The 22673-nt window shown below is 43.1% G+C and overlaps 1 protein-coding gene across 1 annotated transcript in view; it reads right to left on the bottom strand.

The window, feature by feature from the left end:
• Positions 1–22673, bottom strand: part of CAMTA1 (calmodulin binding transcription activator 1) — an 899418-nt gene that overhangs the window by 872218 nt on the left and 4527 nt on the right. Inside the window, exon 2 of the mRNA XM_060088900.1 lies at positions 14865–15028. Within this exon, the coding sequence (XP_059944883.1) occupies positions 14865–15028 (164 nt within the window). The remainder of the gene's footprint in view (positions 1–14864; positions 15029–22673) is intronic.

Below are 22673 nucleotides of genomic sequence, written 5' to 3'. Positions count from 1 at the left end.
AGCCAATTAGTCTGGGTCCCTTTTTGTTCAGTTGCAATATTAAATAAATTTTTAGATTATTCCTCCAGCACTATAAACCACAAATTTATATACCTAGAAAACCAAAGACAGGGCTTCCCTGGTGGTGCAGTGGCTGAGAGTCCACCTGCCGATGCAGGGGACACAGGTTTGTGCCCCGGTCCGGGAAGATCCCACATGCCGCGGAGCGGCTGGGCCCGTGAGCCATGGCCGCTGAGCCTGCGCGTCCGGAGCCTGTGCTCCGCAACGGGAGAGGCCACAGTGGTGAGAGGCCCGCGTACCGCAAAAAAAAAAAAAAAAAAAAGCCAAAAACAGTTCAACAATCACCCTCAACATTTTATGTTTAAAATATTAAAAACTCAGTTCTCTCACTTACTTGCTGTCCTTGGGAAAGTAATTTAACCTCTCTGTATTACCTCATCCAAAAAAGTACAGAGAATTGGATGGGACAATGCACACACTGGGCTTTAGATTCAAGAGCACCCCTCGCTATAAAATGCCATTGTTACTACGGCTAATGAGGACAATCGTTAACAACGTTAACATTTCCTGACAATAAACTGATGGCTGCCTGGATTTCTTGTGCCACAAAGAGTGCTGAAATCTGACGAAGCTTACTCTCCCGAGGTTCCGATCTTCCTCTCCCTTAGAGCCACGGGAAGTGAGTGCTTCACCACAGAACAAGTCTTTCTCCACAATGTGACCCCGAGCTACCAGGATAACCATCCGTTCCTAATCATTTCTTGTTCCTGGAAAATTCTTGTTCCAGTACTTTTACTGTCCTTCTTCTGCTTGATTTAATCAATAGTGGTGACCACTGATTAGCAATCTGGGCCTGAGGATTCTCCCTGTGAACTATGGACTGACCTCAGCATTCATGTTCCTTTGGAAAATTCAACATTAGTCTCTCCCCCTGACCGAGTGTGGGATTCCAGACTTCAGGCAACATCTTTGAGAGTCACCAGCAACAGCCTTCTCAGCACAGTAATGCAACATCTCATCTTCATGTGGTTTCCAAACTGAAACTTGAAATTTTACGGTGTTAAAAAGAATGTTTTACGTTCAAGACTTAACATTTTCTGGCTTCCTATTACCAAAAAACAAGATAGCTTAGGTTTACCACTGATCAAGACATCTCACAATGGTCTTCTCAAAAGTTTTAAAAACCACTAATGTACAGTGGAACACATTAGTGAATGACTTCATAAAAAGAACTTTTACACCTGACTTCAAAGTTTGATGACAGGTAAATTAGTGGTAAAATATACCAAATAACAAATCGAAAGAATTAAACGCTAAAAACAACATATGTAACAGAAATATCACGAACAACCAACCATGAGTTCTCAATAGCACTAGCGTAATAAATGAAGTCTTAATAGTTCATTTAACCAGGAAAGAAACTCACTCACATAATTTGAGAGTGAAATCAAATGACATCCCGCCCTAAAAAACACAATGTTCTCAAAGCAAATAAGGCGAAACAAGCAAACTCATATAAGCAATGGCTACCTTGTATGAAGTACCCAGGGGCCAGCCTCTGAGCTAGGTCCTTTCACGGGGCCCCTGAGACCTGTCTCTGAAAGCCAGACTGGCTCTGGAGCGCAGAGAGGAGCACTGGTCTGAGGATCTGGAGCCACGGGGTCCTGAGCCAGGCCCGCCACTGCCTGCTGACAAGGCCGGGGCAGACAGCTGAGCTCTCTGTGCACAGGCAAGGGCGCAGTGGGAAAAGTACAAGCTCTAACGCCAGCTCTGGACTCCAGTCTTCACGCTGCCCTCCCTGGCTGGCTCTCAAGTCTGACTCGGACCTCTCTTCCCTCGGGAGCCTCCCGCTGACTGAGGCGAGCCGCCCAACTGGTGCTGTCTGAACAGCCTGTATTTCCCTCCTGCCGGATGCCTCCATCTTTATCATAACTCCTTCCATGTGTTCTACACACATGAAAGGAGCACCTCACGTGTGCCAGACACCATCCTAGGAGCTGAGACCCCGCAGTGAACAAGACCAACAAAGGTCCCACACTCATGGGGTACATGCCAGTGGGGGAGGCAGGTGGTAAGGGGGATAAATGCTGTGAAGGAAATAAAACGGAGTGATGCTCTATGATGAAAAATCAGGTGGGGAGAGCTCTGTTTCTGAAAGTACACGTGTGGAGCAAAGGGACTACTTGAGCAGAGCATCAGGAAACCCGGATTCTCTCATTAACTAGGTTGAGCGGCTCTCAGCGTGGCTGCACTTCAGTCATCTAGGGAGATTTTTAAAATTCTGATGCCCAGCCTGCAATCCTGACCACTTCAGCCAGAATGTATGGAGATGGGAACCCAGGTATCAGTATTTTTTAAAGGTTCCCAAGTGATCCCAAGGTGTATCCAAGGATGGGAGCCACTGAAACAAACAGCTGTATGACGCTGCTAACTCTCTGACTTTGCCAGTTTTCTCGAGAATAAAATCACAGGTTGACCTTGAGCAGCGCAGCCCCAACTTTAACGCACGTGTGGGTCATCTGAGGCTCTTGCAGGTTCTGACTCACAGGTCTGAGTGGTGCCTGAGCCTGTGCCTCTGAGACACCCCCATGATTCACGGCCACACCTAGACTATCAGAAACTAGATGATCTAAAAGATCAGGAATTAGATCTAATAAAGATCCAGTCCCAACACTCCTGACTGCACAATTCCATGGATTCCTAACAGACTGAGAAAGTACTTTTGTCTGTTAACACAAACTATAATACAAAACTATACCAGAATATCCAAGCAAGAAAAGCAAAAGAAACTACAAGGATGGTTACTCAATTAAGTACAGTCCAGTGTCTGCTAGAAGTACCCAAGAGAGGACACAGAGGCTCTTTAAAGTATTCCCTGCCTTCAAAAGGTATATCTAATTGGAGACAATACTAAAAAAGAAAGAAAAAAATGTAATGAAGAAATAATACATGATTTATTAAAGCCTGAAGTGAGGAGATGAGAGCAGTATGGAAACCTAGTAACTATCTGTGTACCAGCACAAACTCCTTGGAGGCATGGAATATGTTTTATCCATTTTTGCCTCCCTTCAGAGAACCTAGGTCAGAGGGCTACACATAGCCACATTCGTTTTATATACTAAAAAAAAAAAATATATATATATATATAGTTTTGGATGATGAAATAAATAAAACAAAATGCTATATAATGAGAAGTGATTACTGGCTTTTGGACAGAGAAGCTGCATGATGAAAACTGTATTTACAGTTCTCTGAAATAAGGACTGACAATGCTTAAGTCTCCATAGAGTCCCTTTAAAGCTACCTGAGGACCCACATAGCTTATTAAAACAAAGGCAGAGAGATGCCCCATTGAATGCAATAAACCAGCTGTATCAATTAGAAGTGATACATTAAAAAGATTTTTGTCACACAGTTTTAAATTGAGCCTTGAAATTCACTGATCATTACATATAACATGACATATAAATAATCAAAATTAAGGCAGAGTCCGAAATTCTCAGCACCTTTACTAAACTCACCAGTTTTGCCTAGCATTCTAGGCATCGTGCCTAGTTAGGCAGGCTAACTCTTAGAACAAACTGTGTCATGGCTCAAATACCATAAATATTTACTTCTTGCTCGTGTAAAGTCCAAAACAGTAGATCAGGAGGCAGCTCTCCTCCAAGCAGCGGCTCGGGCCCCACATCTCCTTCCATCTCATGGCAGGAGCCTTCCTACGTCACTGGGCTCTTCTGCATCAGCCAGCAGAGGGAAAGACACGGATAACCGAGCCGGACGGTTCTTCGGGCCAGGCCTGGAAGTGGCACACTTCTCAGCTCTCACGCCATTGGCTAGGATATGGCCACAAAGCCACACCTAATTGCAAGGGAGGTTGGGAAATGCAGTCTGGCTACCTGCCCAGGAAGAGGAGATAGGTTTCACGATCAGCTAGCAGTCTCTGCCACAATGTCATCTGTAACTGCTTGTTTTTTTTTTTAAATTATAGAAGAGTCATTCCTTTCAGAAATACCTTCTAAACTTACAACCTCCACCTTTAATCCCTAAGGCCATTCAGCATCTAAACCCAATCTAGCAGTTTTTCTGCTCTGATAAATATTTTTCTAGCATATTCAAAATAAGACTACATCCAGGGCATCCTTGAAGGGATGTCTGGCTTTTTTGGTACTTAATGTCTGGCACATAACAGAAGCGCAAGTATTCGTTGAATTCATGGATGAATGGCATTCCCAGAAGTTCATGGAAAGGAAAAAGAATGGTCCCGTCTCTTGCCCTGGTGGTGGTAGGATTTACTGAAGACCATCAGTCTTTTTAAGAACCTCTGTCTCCCTCTCCTAAGGCCACCCCGAGTTGCCACCTGTCTTCTGGAACCTGAACAATCAAGCAGTAAGACAAAAGCTACTTTCGACCCAGTAAGAAGAATTAAGGGGGTGAAAATACTCTACCATGTTCACAGACAACAACAGAGCCAAGGCTACCACTGAGAGCCCAGGGCTGCTCAACAAAGAGGAACACAGGGTCTGCCAGAGACCAGGCTCTGGAGGCCTCCATAAAACCGGGCTAAGGACCTCTGAGACTAGAAAGCCAACATGCACCCTAAACACAAACCACAAAAGGTTAGTAGGGGAAAAAATTACATGGTATAGTACAAAAATATTTTGTGCTCATGTATTACCTCTTTTCAAGAAGTTCAAAATATACCGTAAGTGCTACTATAATAACCCTCACAATACTCCTATGGGGTAGAGACAAAATTAAAGTGTGTACTCAAGTTAAAAGGAAAACGTCTGCTAGGTGGCTGACTTCCTACTACTGGGGCCAGCGCAGTCAGAAAGTGAAGCAGTAACCTCTAAGGTAATTGGGGCACAAACCATTTTAGGCTCTCAAATTGAGTTCAACACCTAGAATTGAGTTCAAAAGCAAACAAGCTGCTAAAACAAAACACAAAACAGTTGAAGAGCTAAGAAGCTAATACAGGCACTAATACTACAATGTATCAAGCCTGATTTATGACCTGAGAAATCACATTAATTGATTCACTATTACCAGAGATTCATGTAAAGTGTATTTAAACTGATTTCAGAATGAAAAAAAAATTCTTTCTAGGTATGAATTGCAGTATCATTAGAATTTTTATAAATTTAATTTGTCTAGGAAGCCAGTATACTCAATACTCTGAAAATAATCAAAGAGCACTTATTAAATGTCCTCACTTGTATAAATAGATTCTAGTAGAACATATTCAGAAAAAAAAGCACTATATGAAATTTAAAATTACACTGTCTCAGGAGCACTTATCATTACTGATACTGATAACTTGTTTAACTACTCAAAGAGAGACATAAAATATCAACCCAACAAGCTAGGCATTCCATGTTATATTATGTACATATACCAAGCATTTTCACATTTAAAATCTTATTCTGGCCCCAGAAGGCAGCAGAGCAGACATGATGTCTGTCCTAGAAAAGGCACCAAGGCACAGGCAGAGACACTTGCCAAGGGCCACAGGCTGGAAGGGGACAGAGCAAGAGCCAGGAGCAGGGCTCCCTACATGACTCCTGGGCTGTGCCCACAGAACACAGGCTGTCCCCCAATAATGCAATAACGCTTCTCCACAAAGAACCAATGCAAAAGCTGGGGCAGAAAATGTTCACAAGTTGCTCTGACAGAAAAGCCAAAGCACACGAGGAACGTGGAACAATACCTAGTAACCCAAGCTGGGAGTTCAACATCCTAAAGGAAAGGCCAGCAACACAACCGCTACACACACACAAGTCTGGATGTTGATCTGGTAGAAAGATTTTCCGTGCTTCTCAAACATTTTTTAGTCCATGAACCACAGACCGCCCATCACCATCACTATTTGCTACAGCCCCAAAACTAAAACCTCATCAAAACCAAAGGGGAGGGGACTTCCCTGGTGGCGCAGCGGTTAAGAATCCGCCTGCGGGACACGGGTTTGAGCTCTGGTCCGGGAAGATTCCACGTGCCGCGGAGCAACTAAGCCCGTGCGCCACAACTACTGAGCCTGTGAGCCACAATTACTGAAGCCCGTGTGCCTAGAGCTCGTGCTCCACAAGAGAAGCCACCGCAAGGAGAAGCCCGCGCACCGCAACGAAGAGTAGGCCCCGCTTGCCGCAACTAGAGAAAAGCCCGCGCGCAGCAACGAGGACCCAACATAGCCAAAAATAAATAAATAAATAAAAATGTTAAAAAGAAAAACAAAACCAAAGGGGAAGAGGACACTGTTTCTCACAGCAGAGCAATGAGGCGTCCCCTTGAATGGAACCTGGCCGCGTGGGGCCTCACCTCATCCAAATGCAGCCAGAACTAGGAAGGACGCCAAGACACTCTCAGCAGCCAAAGACATCTGTCCACGCGCAAAAGCTCACACACTTCACTGTGAGAAGGGCTCTCTGATCCACAGTCCTAGCTTGATTACTATTAAACCACGCATAGTTCTAATAAGCTTAATTATCGGGTTGCCAAGCCCAGAGAAGATCAGAAGCAACAAATCAGAAGGGGAAAGGACAGCTAGAGACTGACAGATAAGTAGAAGCAAAAGTGACAAGGGACAGCAAGGACACATTTTTAAAAAACAATAAACTAGATACAAGGACTTGAAAGGTGCAGCAGTTTGGGGTCATTTATCATAAAAGCAAACAGCCTACTGGAAAAGTCCTAAAAATATCACAGCATTAAATAAAGCCCAGTTCAGTAACTTAGGTACAACAAAATGAACCCAAGTTAACAAGTAAAATGTACACTACAGTCCATGTGCCCTACTGAACATGGGGGGAAAGTAGTAATGCCTTTTGTTTGCAAATCTCTTTACATTCCATAAAATACTTCCATATGAATTACCTGATTTTATCCTTAGCAACATCCTAAGGCAAGCAGGACAGATACCCCCACTGGCCAAGAATTTGCTGATAAATAATTCAATTTTCGCAAAGCAGAGGGTTTATCAATGACAATTACAATACAGTCTGTTAATCCATCTAATAGGAGAGAGCACTTCAAGAGGCACCTATGCCTCTCATCAGGGATGAAGAGAGACGGCAGGGAAGGCTTCCTCAGAAGGGTCCCCAACGCGACGTACCTGAACCCTCCTCACACCTGGAACTTCACCTCCAAAACTTCCCATCCTGCCCTACAGGGCATCTTCCCGAAGAACTGTCCTATGCCCCCTAGGGCCATCATCCCTCCCTACTGGAACTCCAAGGTGGACTGCCCATGAACCTCACCCCCTGAAGTTAGCACACACTCTTGTATAACCTCCTCCCCCTGAGTGTGCACTGGACCTAGTAACTTGCTTCTGACAACAGAATGTGGCACTGGGACATCACTTCCATGAATAGGCAATGTGCATCGTGCCTCCTGTCTTGCTAGCAGACTCTCCTTTGCTGGTTCTGATGAAGCAAGCTACCGTGCTGGCTCTGCCCATGAAGGAACCATGTGAGCTTAGAAGAGTACCCTTCCCCAGTCGGGCCTTCAAATGAGCCCTTGACTGCAGGCTTGGGAGGCCATGAAGCAGCAGGTCCAGCAAAGCCCTGCCTGAACTCCGGACCCACAGAACCAGATAATAAATGTGTCTTTTTCTAAACCACTAAGTTTGTGGTAATTTGTTACAGCAGCAAAGATAACTAATACACTGATCAGGGCCCAGTGATTTCTTTTCTCACCTTGGACTTGATCAATGATTTCACTATCATTTTACCAGCACTCTGCATTTACCACCAAAACCCTTGAAAGAATTGTCTACTCTCTCACTACCTCTTTCTCATCCTCTCAACTCACTATCAAATTGACAAAATCAGTACCTTTTTCTTAGTCTTCATTCTACTCAACCTCTCGACATTACAACTGATAACCTCCTTACAACCCTTTGCACTTAAGCGTCTCTGACTTTATGTTCTTGTTCTACCACACCTCTCTGACCATTCTTCCTCAGTCTCCTCTGGTCCTCTCCCCTCTGGTGTCACTTAAATGGAAGCATTCACCACATTTCTGCCCACAAGTCCCTTCTCTTTTCCCATGACAATTTCACCCACTACTATGAATTCTACTCCTAATTCATCTGAACTGATTCATTCTTTCAACCAACAGGCACTGTTCTGGGCACAGAGCTGTGTAACAGCAACAAGCAAGACAATCAAGGTTCTACGTTCATGAAACATACATACTCTGCCGGAGGCTCTATTTGCCCCTCCAGGTCTACTCACCACCCTTCTCCACCCTGCCCTGTGCCAGGGAGGCTGACCTCTATGGACTCCATCACCAGGGCTCCCTCGCCCTCTGAAAGTTCAATGAAGAGAAGAAACAGGGTGATATGAATGACTCCCTAATCTCTGATCCACATTCCCAATGTCATATTGTACGCACACATGCTAACGCTACCCCAATTACACCTAAAACAGAACCGATAACATTTGCATCCAGTCTCCCCAAAACGTATCCCTCCTAATTCGTCCCTCCCTCAGTTAATGGCCTCACTAACACCAGCTGTTGAGGTTCACAAGCTAAAGTCACCTCCAACTCTCGTCATCCCTCGAGGCCCATGGTCAGTCGGGCACAAACCTGTGCCTCTCTCACACACGCACACACGGCTCCGTCGCACCAGCTCCTTGTTCCAACCCACCTGCTACAGACGTTCCTGCCAGGAGCTACTGTCTCCCAACTCCAGTCCTTCCTCTTCGCTCGTTCATTCATTCAACCAACAAACATTTACGAAGCCCATGCCAGGTGCCAGGTAGTCAAGCCTGTGACCACTGAAGATGTAAATCTAACTGAAGGAGAAAGAGAAGTAAACAAGCAAGTTCAACACAAGTAAAAGAGCTAGGACCAGGAAAACCAAAAAGTACTATGGGTGCACCAGGGAAGGGCACACAACCCAATCCGAAAAGAGGCAAGGTCAAGAAGGCTTACTCCGAAAAATGTTATTTAAGCAGAAACCCAGAGGACAAAGAGAGGCAGCGAAACAGAGCATATGTGTAAGTATGTGTGTATTTGTTTTAGAGGAAAGTGCACCTTCTAAGCCAAGGCAAAGACAATGCGCAAGGCCTAAAACCAAGAGAAAGCATGGTGCCCTGAGACAGCCAGAATCTAAAAAAATTCACCACAGCTGGAGAGTGGCGAGGTCGCTGGAGCAGTAAGCAGGCGGTCCTTATTAGCACCTTCAAGCAGAACTGACTAACCAATCAATCCCACTCCTCCGCTAAAAAAACAAACAAACAACCCTAAAGCCTCTCCCAAAGCAGAGAGAGTAAACGCCAGGCTCCTCAGTCTGACTTTCCAAGCCCTGACAACCTGGCCCCCACCTACTTTGCCAGGTTCATCTACCCACATGCACCAGGAACCCCAGCCTCCCCGGTACTCCTGGCTCTGTGCCTTTGCTCCATTTCCTCCGCTTGGAATTTCTCGTCAAACCATCATGTTTGCCTGTCAATAATGCCAGGTCAAATTCTACCTCCTTCCAGAAGTCTTCCCAGTTCCTTCCAGCACATGATTACACCATTCACTATGACCTGCCTTGACTCAGTTACATCCATATCTGTTCCCCTGCAGGCTGGAAGCTTCTGGAGTATTACGAACAGAAGTGAATCCTAATTTCCAAGACTAGGAAAAATGTTCAGAAAAATACTCAATTTGTCAGCATTGCACTTTTAAGTAAACAACCAAACAGGGTCATGAAAAAATAATTATTTTTGAATTATATAAATACAATCAATCAAGAGCCTAAATTTCTGTATGTTTTCAGTAAGTATCTCTAAGTAAAAATGGCTACACACTGCCTCATAAGATTAAAAAACAGTAAGTAGATAAGCTCAGAAAGGCTGTTACTTGCTCAAAGTCACAAGGCACTTAAGGGGTAAAGACCAGAGTCAAGGCTTCAGGAACTCCTCAAAAGCTACAAACAGCCAGATATAACCACAGTATGCCCATGTATCTCCCTAACCAGCCATCCGATTACCTAAAACTTCCTTCCTTCACTCTTCCCTCAATTAATTCCCATTTTCCTTCCGAGTTCAGCTCAAGAAGCTCCTCCAAGCTTTCAGGTGAGCAAATCCCTTTCTGATGCACTACACTCGCCTGCATAGCATGGACGTGATACAGCACTAGGAAGGCAAGTGCAGTGTATCAGTTGTACTCACACGTGGCACCTTGATTAACGCTGGTTTCCCTGTCAGCTGCGTGAGGACAGGGACCATGACTGTCCTTCTCTGGGCCTGGCACTTTATTATTATGTGTTGAGTAAACGAACTGCCTTAAGAGTATAACAGTAACGGATAGTCACATGGTCTCCACAGGACTACAAGATCCTAAAATAATTTCTGACACCTCCAATAATAATGACAATTACATAAAATTTAATGTCACATTATTGTAATATATTCTAGCTCTTTTATAATTAAATATTCATGAATGGAATCTGTTAATTCTCTATTAATCAGAATGAGTGTTAACCAGAATACCACATTTTTTCTAAACACACAAGGCATCAGCAAACTTTCACATCAAAAGAACCCACACCACAAGAAGTCGACCTATACAGGCTATATGAGTAGCTATTTGCTCTCTTGGAACCTGAAAAGTCCAATTCCAGCCTCATAGGGAATTAGGTTTTTCAACAACACAGCCTACTATATTAATAAGTTTAAACAACAATTTTTTTAAGGCAAGATGCTTGGGTGCTTGAGTTAGGCAGGACTAGTTCCCAAACAGCAGATCCATAAAAAGGATTTAAACTCCCCAGATTGATCCACCCATTTAATATATAATCCCTATCAATATCAAAACAGCCTTTTTTGTAGAAACTGACAAGCTGATCTGGATATTCATATGGAAAATCAAGGAACCCAGAATATTCAGAACAATCTTGAAAAAGAAGAACGGTTGGGGGACAGACACTTCCCAATTTCAAAACTTAACTACAAAGCAACAGTAATCAAGACAGTGTGGTACTGGCATAAGGACAGACATGCAGATCAATGGATTAGAACTGAGACTCCAAAACAAAGCCCACACACTTATGGCCAACTGATTTTTTGGCTAGGGTGCCAAGATACTTCAATGGGAAAAGAATGGTCTTTTCAACAAATGGTACTGGGACAACTGGATATCCACATGCAAAAAAGGATGAAGCTGGAGGCCTACCTACCTCACAACATACAAAAACCCAAAATGAATCCGAGGCCTAAATGTAAAAGCTAAAACTATTAAACTCTGACAAGAAAACATAGGTGTAAATCTTCATGACCTTGGATTAGGCAATGGTTTCTTAATTATGAGAGCAAAAGCATAAGCAACAGAAGAAAAAACAGATAAACTGAACTCAATCAAAATTTAAAACTTTTGGGCCTCCCTGGTGGCACAGTGGTTGAGAGTCCGCCTGCCGATGCAGGGGATGCGGGTTCGTGCCCCGGTCTGGGAGGATCCCATATGCCGCGGAGCGGCTGGGCCCGTGAGCCATGGCCGCTGGGCCTGCGCGTCCGGAGCCTGTGCTCCGCAACGGGAGAGGCCACAACAGTGAGAGGCCCGCGTACTGCAAAAAGAAAAAAAAAAAAAAAAAAAAAAAAAATTTAAAACTTTTGTGCTTCAAAGGAAACCAGCAAGAAAGTGAAAAGACAATCCACAGAATGGGAGAAAATATGTGCAAATCATACATCTGATGAGGGACTGATATCCAGAATATCTCAAAAATGCCTACAACTCAAAAGCAAAAAACCAAACAACTCCATTCAAAAATGGGCCAAGGCCTTGAATACACATTCCTTCAAAGGAGACACGCAAATGGCCAATAAGCACAGGAAGAGATGCTCAACATCATTAGGCTTTAGAAAATGCAAATCAAAACCACAATAAGATACCACTTCACATCCACTAGAATGGCTGTAATCAAAAAGACAGATAACAACAAGTGCCAGCAAGGATGTGGAGAAATTGGAACCTTCAAACATCACTGGCGGGAATGTAATATGATGCAGCCACTTTAGAAAGCAGTCGGGCAGTTCCTCAAAAGTTAATCACAGAGTCACCATATGACCTAGCAATTCCACTCCTAGGTGTACACCGGACAGAACTGAAAACACATGTCCATGCAAAAACATGTACACAAATGTTCATAGCAGCATTATTCATAGTAGCCAAAGAGTGGAAATAACTCAAATGTCCATCAACTGGTGGACAGATAAATAAAATGCCGTATATCTATATAATAGATTATCATTCCACCATAAAGAAATGAAGTTCTGGGGCTTCCCTGGTGGCGCAGTGGTTGAGAGTCCGCCTGCCGATGCAGGGGACACGGGTTCGTGCCCCTGTCCCGGAAGATCCCACATGCCGCGGAGCGGCTGGGCCCGCGAGCCATGGCCGCGGAGCCTGTGTGTCCGGAGCCTGTGCTCCGCAACGGGAGAGGCCACAGCAGTGAGAGGCCCGCGTACAGCAAAAAAAAAAAAAAAAAAAATGAAGTTCTGATATACAGTATAACATGGATGAAAACATTATGCTAAGGGAAAGAAGCCAGTCACAAAAGGCCACATATTGTAGGATTCCATCTATATGAAATGTCCAGAATTGGCAAATCCATAAAGACAGAGAGTGGATTTCTAATTGCCTAGAGCAGAGGAGAGGGAGGAAAGGAGAGTGCCTACTCACGGGTAGAGGTTTCTTTTTGGAGTGATGAAGATGTGCTAGAATTAGATAGTGGTGATAGTTACACAACTATGTAAATATACTAAAAACCACTTAATTGTATATTTTAAAAGGGTGAATTTTATGTTATATGAATTATACCTCAATAAAGCTGTTATTAAAAAGGAATCAAATCCCTTTATGTATCTTTAAAACATTATATACTTTCCTCTTTTGTTAAGCATAGCATACTTAGTATTGCTTCTGTGAATACACTCAAGGTCATCACTATGAAACATCAATTGCTAAGCAGCTGTATATTCACAGACTTCAGTGGTGTGCTGGCTACTAGCCCTTTTACATAGACCTCCAAACCACTGCTTTCAGCCTTCTACCTGTTTACTGTAATTTTACTTCCTCCTTCTACCATGAGAAATCAAGAAAAACCTGAGATTAGATGCAGGAAGGATACGAAGGAAAAGCCAAACAAGTATGCATACAGGTAGCCACATGTGCTTAAGACAGAGGCTGTTCCGTTTCCACCCTCCAGACCCCCTCTTCAGAGGCAACGTCTCCAACCGTCCAGGTTTAGTGGTCCACAAGAAGGGGAAAGGCAAGGGAGCCCACCCAAGCATCTCAACCGTGGGACACCTCAGAAGACACTGGCATCCCTCAAGCTGCCTGGTTCTCCCTGAGAACCACCAGGGCAATGGCTGCCAGACCACCAGGTTCCCACGTGTCCCAGCTGCTTCACCACCACTCCAAGCACGAGCCCTGGGACAGCAGCCACACCCACTGCTGACTTGCTCCACACACAAGAGGGCTGGCTGGCTGAAGATGCTCCGCCTCAAAGCTGTAGCCACAGGGAACATTTTCTCTGCAAAAAGTTTACTCGCTATAGCGAGTGGACATGAGAAATCCATTTTGGAGTCAGTATTCTTTCTTTTACACTGTTTGATGGAGACAGAGGTCAAGGCGTCAGGACACCCTGCTACAGTCCCCTTCTCCCACAATCCACCTTAAGCCCCTCTAAGTGATTAGCAGGCCAGCAACCCAAACCAGCTCCCTCTCAGCGTGCACGGGACCGGGGTGAACGCCCAGCCTTGGAAACAAAGCAAGTGGCTGAGAGGAATCAGTCCAACCCTCAGTCTGGAGTATTTTAAACACATGCCATAGAGACTGGAGTCAGATGACGGTGAGCCCTGGAACCAGAGTCAGGATGCGCAGAAGCCATGACCGGGACCCCTGCCCACTGCATGCAAACTACGGTGAGGCAAGGAGGCTGCACGCGAGTGAGAAGCCTTGTGTGCAAGGAGGAACGGGGAGCAGCAGAGAGGGGGGCCGGCAGAGCCATGACCCCCACTCAGCCCCAGGGGCTCCAGAGGAAAAGGCCACTCCAGGCTCTCCGGGTGCAGTTCCCAGACTGTCCAGTTCACTGCAGTCTCCATCCTGGGAGGCTGAGATGGCCTCTGCTCTTCTTACACAAAAACCACCTTCACTTAACCTAAGTGGCTTGTGTTCCCTGCAAGAAAAACAGCTCCAGCTAAAGGAGGGCCAGCTTCCCCTCTCTGACGTCAAGTGTCCTAGTGTCCACTTTCTATATAAATGAACCTCAGAGCCATCTGATGTTCGGTGTGTGTGTGTGTGTGTGTGTGTGTGCGTGCGTGCACGTGCGCGCACATGCAGGGGTCAGCGGGGTGGGGGGGGGGATTTTGATGATTTAAGGCACAACCTGCCAACTTAGTGTAATGAAAATATTGCCACACATTTACTTTTAGCTCCGTATAGCTACTTTTGTCATTGGATTTTAAATCCATTGGGTTTTTTTTTTTAATTGTGGAAAAATACACATAACCTAAAATGTACCACTTTAACCTTTTCTGAGTGTACAACTCAGTGGCATTAAGGACATTCATGCCGTTGTGCACCATCACTGCTCACCACTGTTTATCTTTACAAGCGCTCTGAAAACCATGACTTTTTCATTCTTTTGTATTAAACAGGGATTTCCGTCTAGGCTCTGTCATCAAGCGACAAGGTGGTGCTGGAGGCGCTGGAGGGAGACGGCAGAGAACACCCGCAACCACCTGGAGCAGCCCCAGGGTGGCTAAGTCCATCCTCGGCTCCTCCAGCCCCGGCCACAGAAGCTGGAGCCTAAAAATACCGGCAGAGGACACACACCGGCTGTCAAGGAGATCCAGCCCAGTTAGAAAGGCTGCCACTATCACCTGATTTGCATCAGAAGACACCCATACGGGCAGCAATGGGTCATCTGGAGAATCATCAGATTCAGTGGAAAAAGACTGATGGTCCTCGCCTCCCAGAGTGCCTGGAATAAATCTCTGGGCCTTGAACTCGGTCAAGTAATCCATGATCAATTTCTGGAGGACCCCTAGGAAGAAAAACAAGTACTTCAAAAATGTTGAGTACCCACTCGCCACCTTCCGCTTATTATAGCTCTCTTTGTAAGCACAACAGCCTGTTACGGATAAAATTAAATGAGGAAGAGACCTCCATCAGAAGCTTTGTCAAAGCAAATGATTCAGCCAGCATGTTTCATAATGGCAGAGACAGAAAGGATAAGGCAGAGAATGTTGCCAAGAACACCGGGAACTTTAACTTGACCCTCAGTATCTTTAAATATGAAAGAAACTTTCAAAAACTAAATTATATTCAAGGTATCTCCAAACGCCAGGCCTGGAGCGGCCCAGGGAGTATGCCCAAGTGAAGATGCTATATGATCAATTACAGTGGACTCAGCAAAACTCCCCAATCCACAAGAGTTTCTTAGTAGGAAGAGTCTAGCAATCGATACATCCTAATAACAGTTATACTTATCAACTCCAGGAAATAAAGCTAAATGAATATAAATAATACTACCTTAAACATAAAATGTCTGAGGTTAGCAGACACTTTTGCATCTGTAATCGTGTACTATTTAAGTCTGTTTTTCCAACACTATAAACTCTCATCCATATTAGAATAAAGACCTGAAATGTGTCATAGGGAATAACTAAGCAGAATGAACATTTTTGTGCTGTGCATCTTTAACAACTTTAACAATTTCTTTTGCAATTTTTAACTCGCAACGTGTTAGGCCTAAAAAATTAAGCCTTCTCCGTATACCAGAAAGGAGGCACCTCGGTGACTATAGTTCAAATTCCTCGTACACAGCCAGCCTGACCTGGAGCAAGTACCTCAAAAGGAAAAGAGAGAGTTACACAGAATAAGACAGCTGCACACCAGCACAGCAAGCCATGAAGCGAAATCCCACACATGCAACTTCATTTTCTTAGCATCATAAGTCAGATTGGGAAGGAGCTTTAGAGGCTGTCACTAGGACTACCCTCTACCCAACACGTGAATCCCCTTAAAATTATAACCGACTAACTCATTATACTAGAGCAGAAGCCTAGGAAAAGCAAGAGGAGATGCAGAGCCAGAATCAACAGTGACGAGGTAGGATGTGGTAAGGAAGAGAAGGCTGCAGAGGCCAGGGAGAGAGGCTTCTAGCATCCGGCCTACAGAAGTGGCAGCAAGCACAGCAGAAAATACACCTCTAGCCGGGGTCCTCGTTCCCGTTCGCCAGTGCTCCTGGCTACTGAAAGAGAAGAGTACGAGCTGGGAACCACAGTGGACTTGTTCTCAAAGCCATACAGGAAACCTAAGCCTTTGTGGCCAGAGGACTCATCTAGCACTGTTTGGTTCGGGGTAAGACAAAAATGATATTGCTGGCACTACAGCTAGGCTGCCCAACATTTTGAAATCTGATATCAAAACCCATAAGTTTTCATATATCCTACAGCAGCACACAGTAGAACACCGTTTTGAAAATGACTGAGTGTTTACGGAAACCCTCTACCATTAAAGATTCCTTTCTTCAATAGTATTTACAATTAGATTCCTTCCTGGAGATTGTATTTAAATAATTTTAAAATGATTTAGTTCTTAGAGAAAATAATAAATGTCATTTAAGTCAGCTTCAAATGCTTATGCATGTCTACTTGCTCTCATTTTTTTTCTCAGAGCATCTACTTAAAGGAGAAAGCTAAATAACAGACCACAAATCTCTGTTCCCCACCAGAAACCTTGGCTCAACCTAAAGGAACACCAAGCTCTCATTTCATTTAAGGCTGGGAGAAGACAATATCTCTGAGTTGTCAGGAGGTTTAAAAAGTCATCTCAGGAGTAACACTGGGTATCAATCAAAATGGTTGCAATTCGAATCATCTCTAACCATAAATTGTAACTGGGCCAAAATGATTTTTAAATATAACACATTTTACTTCTAGATGTTTCTTGGCAATTAACTAACTGGAAAGTCAACAAACCCCCAAGAAACCAGAGAAAATGAACTTTTTTTTAAAGCTTCACCATTCGTCAACTACAGGAGGCCCGAAAGATGCCAGACGCCAGAGGCTCAGCCTCCAACGCGGCCCTGCAGAGGCAAACTCCAAACAAGATTTCTTCAAGAACGGCTCTCACGCAGCACTGAATTACAAGCAGTGACCTCCCTGGAGGAGAAGCTAGAGTCAACGGCTACAGGAGTATGTGATCTAGGAAGATAAAACCCAACTCCGACACAAGAGCTGCCATGCCAGTTACATAATTATAATCACAACATATTGAAACTCTAAGTATCAAACAATAGTTATTTAAAATATTTCAAGAGCAAGAGAATCGCTCCCCCCTCAAAAAAAATCCAAATGTATTCCAAAAGTAATTTGCACAGAATATAATTTAATCTGCAGGCCTAACCTCTCTGAAATAAAGCAGAATCCTGATTTAGCCAAATTACAACAGAAATGCTACTTTATAACAAAGGAGCTACAGCACAGCACCCTGAACTTCATGGGAGAACAAAAATGTAGTGTCAATATGTTCACAACACAGCTCAATCCACAAAATCATGAGATAATTAAACTGACTGTTTTTAGGATTCAATCTGTTTCGCCAGAAACCTTGTCCAAGCTACACTGATGCAAATCAGCATGAGCAACTCCAGCTCTGTTGAAACAACTCCAGTATCTTATCTTTTGTTTTACCTTTTATCACTGATTTATGGGCTGATGGTAAACTGATCTGTCCATGTGCCAGAACTCAGCTTGGGAACACCGAACAAGAGAAGAGATTTGGAAGAACCAAACTCATGAATGAAAACGCTGACGTCATAGTTCAGCTCCCAGCAGAGCTCAGGGTAGTCTGTGAAGAAACAGTGCATCTTTGGGGATATTAAACCACTAGTCATTTAATAAAGGGTATAAGACAGAAGAAGCCCTTGCTCAAAACAAGGGAGGGGAAAAAAGGGGACAGAAGAGAGAGAGAGAGAAAGAACCCCATTAACAACCTTTTCCCTAGGCCAAATATGAAAAATACACAGTGTACATGCCACGAACAATCATAACTTCTAAACCATGGAAATATTTCATATTATTGTTAAAAGTACTATTTTTTTTAAAGTATGGTTAGCTATGTCTCTAAATAAGAACAAAGTCTCATTCGCACCTTAAATCTTCCTCCCACCGTGTGCCATCACATTCAAAAAAGAGCACACAACATAGTTTCAGTTCTTCACTAAAAACTATCTGGCGTTGCCAAACCATGCCTAATTTTTAAACAATTCTGAATATAACAGGGTGGGACTCAGTGACCTCAGGCAAGCTACTGGAATTTTTATGTAAGAGGGGAAAAAAATGCTTTTATCTAATGATGTAATATAAACTAATAAAAAAAGAGATTATAAAAATTTGATTTACTTAGAACTATTAAGAATAGCTAGTATGTGGACTATTCACATTTTTCATCTCTTGACAGAATTTAAAATACAACTAGTAATACAAACTTCTATGAAGTTTAGACACAGTTTACTAAAATCCTATTATTCAGGACACTTAAGTAACTGATTCCTAGATTCCTAATGTTTCTCAGGAAATTTAACATTATTACAGTCTTAGAAAATAAGTGACCCTGAGAGCCTCGATCACCTCTCCAGAGCACAAAACTACAGGGACATTTTCTGTTCTTTACCACTCACATGGCTTAAAATAGCCATTCACCCAAAATGGATGTTTTTTTTAATTTAAGCAGTAAACAATTTCGCCAATAAACATTTTTAAAAGATCTTATTAAGTTAAAATGCAAACATACCGGTTTTATCTGAAAATCTAAAATGTTAAAAGAGATCATCTCACATTTCCACCACAAATATCTTTGATAGAACATCACTACCCCCTTGTGGATTCACAATAAAAAATCCTTATCTTCAAATTTCACTTTTTAAATGTTTCATTCTGCTGAACTTCCATTAAAGTTTACATTCTCTTCACTAAGGGTTACTTTATTTCAATTACTTTTTAAAAGAGAAAAAACACTTAACATCTTAAAATAACCAATCCCATCAACTTCTTTATCTTCTAAGCATCCCCATTTTGGGGAGTGTTCTTCATACAATAAGTATATTTGCCGATTTCAGCATGGTAACCATACCAACGTTCCATTTTTTCCTTAGGATATCTGAATTTACACTCACAGTCATCACTTGGAGATTATTTTTTAAAAATAAATGGGTAATTTCTTCACTATCGCATCTTTTCTTTCTCTTTGATAACTTCCCACTTTGTACCAATTTATTTTTATTGCTTCCAAATGGTTTGATATCCATGTGCCCCAGAAAACCAGTGGGGCACATACCTCCTCAAGAATAACCTTTCAGGGGGCTTCCCTGGTGGCGCAGCGGTTGAGAGTCCGCCTGCCGATGCAGGGGACGCGGGTTCGTGCCCCGGTCCGGGAAGATCCCACATGCCGCGGAGCGGCTGGGCCCGTGAGCCGTGGCCACTGAGCCTGCGCGTCCAGAGCCTGTGCCCCGCAACGGGAGAGGCCACAACAGTGAGAGGCCCCCGTACCGCAAAAAAAAAAAAGAATAACTTTTCAGCTAAGAATTAAAAACCAAATCTAAGTTTTAAAAAGACTAACTCTTGATTGTATTGCTGTACCCTCAGAAATGCTTTCTGGCAATCTAAATCAACCCTGATGAAGGAAAAAAAGATAGTACCTGTTTTTCAAAGTAGAAAAAAGGCTTTGTTTTCTTTCTTTTTTGTTAGTTGCAGGAGTACCTCTGGCTGTATCTGCATATCATTCTAATACAACACAGATACATACTGTTAAACGTATGCTGTAAAAAAGATTAAATAAACTTAAATATCTGGTTTATCACTTGTTACAGACACGAGATTTAGCTGAAAGTTATAAGTCATCTCCGCAATGATGTGCAGGCCACAGAGAGAAGGTCCGAAAACTGGTGAGTCGGACTGCCGTTTCAGAGAGTTAGTGCCCCATTTTCTCATAGATGTTGGACACAAAAGTAGGGACACAGTAATTCACTATTACCATGAGAAGACAAATTCCAGTATTCATTCTAATGGTTAGGTGGAAATAAAGGAGGAAATATCCACTTGGCAAGTGTTTTTAAGTGACTAAATACATGATCTTACCTTGTGGTAACTGCTAAGGAAAGATAGGAGAGACAGGCACGGTCTGTTAAATAACTGAACGCTCTGTGTCACCCGCCAACCCCACTGAAGGCTGTCTATGCAAAACGGAGCGACTGACAACGTGTCCAAAGCTAGCGGCTGAGCCGCAGAGGAGGCGGGGTCAGAGCCGGCCTTCACGGTTTCCTTTTTGGGGATTTTGTTATGAGTGCTGTTTTTAGATTTGGGTGGGGGGGGTGTATTTGGGTGACATTAGGAAGCGAGATCACGGGTGAGATTAATGCCACTTAATTCGTGTCCAGGTGGTGACGTGTTTAAAACTGTTCAGAACTCAGCCCCAAACGTTTACTTGAAGGCACATCACATCGGGCACCTGTAAGTACAAAGCCATACTGCAGAGAGCAGAGTGAGGGATCCAGCCCCAACCAGCACGTCTTCCTCCCCTGCCGATACCCTCTCCTAACAGGCTCAGAAAGGGATACGTTCATTACATGTCTTGAAGGGCCTGGCTAAATCTGAAAAAGAGAAATAAAATGGGACTGCACTTTTCCAAATGAGGGACTCATGTGGAAGAGAACGTGCAATTCTACCAAGAATGAGCAAAACATTGGGGTGAATGTAGAAGAAGAACCATTTCAAAAATATCGCTGGTCATTCCAGCTTACGGTATGTCAATCAGCTGAAAATAAATGAACAACCCTCTTAAAAAAAAGTGAAAAGGGAAGTAATGTGGCTGACACTTGGCCTCTCTTTGCAGTGGGGTACATAATATTTCTTTTTTAGTCCAGGGTAATGAACTAAAAAATGCTCAGGAAGCATTACCAATCTTTACACAAGGAGGCCCACGACCTTCTACAAGCAATGGCGTTCAAAGCAGAAAGATGCAATAGAACCTCAGAAATACACAGCCAGCATACTGATGGGGAAAAAAAAAAACACCCTTTACTTCGTCCCACCATATAAAAAATTCAAGGATGGCTGTCCTTGTCAATATATACAGAGAAACACTCTCCTTACAAATACATGACAAATATCACAGGATGGAAGACCATCTATATGTTTACAAGCCCCTCTTTCTAATGACAGAATGGTAACACATCTTAATTGCAGGACTGATGGCCACGACATCCATGGATGGCACAAGATACAGGGATCTAATAGCGTCTGATCAACTATATCCTGAACCTGATTAGGTATTCAAAAAATAAATAAAGAGAAAAGAAAGACAGATTACACACTATAATCTGGAACAGGGGGTGAATGACCGTGCATCCTAACTCATGTTCTATGGACATAGAAGCGGAGCCAGAACACTTCCTGCCCTCACCCTCAAAGACACCAAAGACCAGAGATGGTACTAAGACAGGCAGCATGATATTAGAAGACCCCACATTACCTCGTGAATGAAGGCCCCAAATGAAGTATCAATAGTATACTTGCTGCCTCTGCCCAAAGAAGTGTATCATTAGCAAGCCAAAGAAACAGAAAGAAGTTGGCTAAATGCAGCAAAAACAAAAATTTCCAAAAGTCTACACGGGGAGGCCCAGGTGCCAAAAGGACACAGTGTTTCACCGAGGATGCTATCCAGTTACAAATACTACCATCACCCCTTACCTCGTGGCTTAAATCCCATTCCATCTCCCTACAAGAAGTAACACTGCCTCTTACTACAGGACAAAAAGAATGGTGGGCATCCCTCTTTACTGAATGACAGAAAGGCTATAAATACAGTAATCTACAAATTTTTTTTATAATAACAATGAGAAGGGCAATAAACAAACCTTGTGGGAAGAAAGGGAGGTAGGATTTAAGCCATCTAGAACATCAAAAAGAAAAAAAAAGGTCACGGTAAGTGATTCTAGAACACACAGAACATTTTAGAAAATGATCTGTTATAATGGAAATACAACAGAAACACACATCACCTTGCCCCCACAGAAGATATTCAGTCACATATTCACACAGATAAAGGACCATGGCAAACCCCATACTACAACAATCTTAACAAGAGCTCCTCTTAAGAGTGAAATACTAGCAAAATTGGTTTCTACAGATATTGTAGAGGGGAAATCTGATTTAACATATGAGGAAAAGAAAAAGTGCATTTCAGGTTAATTCTTTATCATTACTGTCATCATTAGGTACACCAAACCTACACCCCAAAATACTATAAGGCTATTTTACCAAAATAAAGAAAAGACACAAACAACAGTACCAATAAAAAGTGTAAAGAATTAAAAGTCACATAATAAACAAAAGCAGTGATATGTATACCAGATACCTCGCCTAAGAATGGTCTCTACAATTAGGCGTAAAATTTAGATATAACACTTCCCGGCAGCGAAAAAGTACCAGCAGCGCATACAGTCCTTACTAACTGATAATATGAAATTTACCAGGTAATCATGAGAAAATTTTCTATCACTTCCTTCTATAAAGGATGTATTTGATTTCATGTGCTATACAATCCCTACTATGCTGCTGTTCAAATGTTATACGAGCATCCCAATCAACATATATCTAAATGACCTAAAAGTTACACCTAGACAT

The sequence above is a fragment of the Mesoplodon densirostris genome, chromosome 2, assembly GCF_025265405.1.
Source record: "Mesoplodon densirostris isolate mMesDen1 chromosome 2, mMesDen1 primary haplotype, whole genome shotgun sequence".
NCBI classification, from domain to species: Eukaryota; Metazoa; Chordata; class Mammalia; order Artiodactyla; family Ziphiidae; genus Mesoplodon; species Mesoplodon densirostris.
This window is presented reverse-complemented; position numbering and strand designations above follow the sequence as displayed.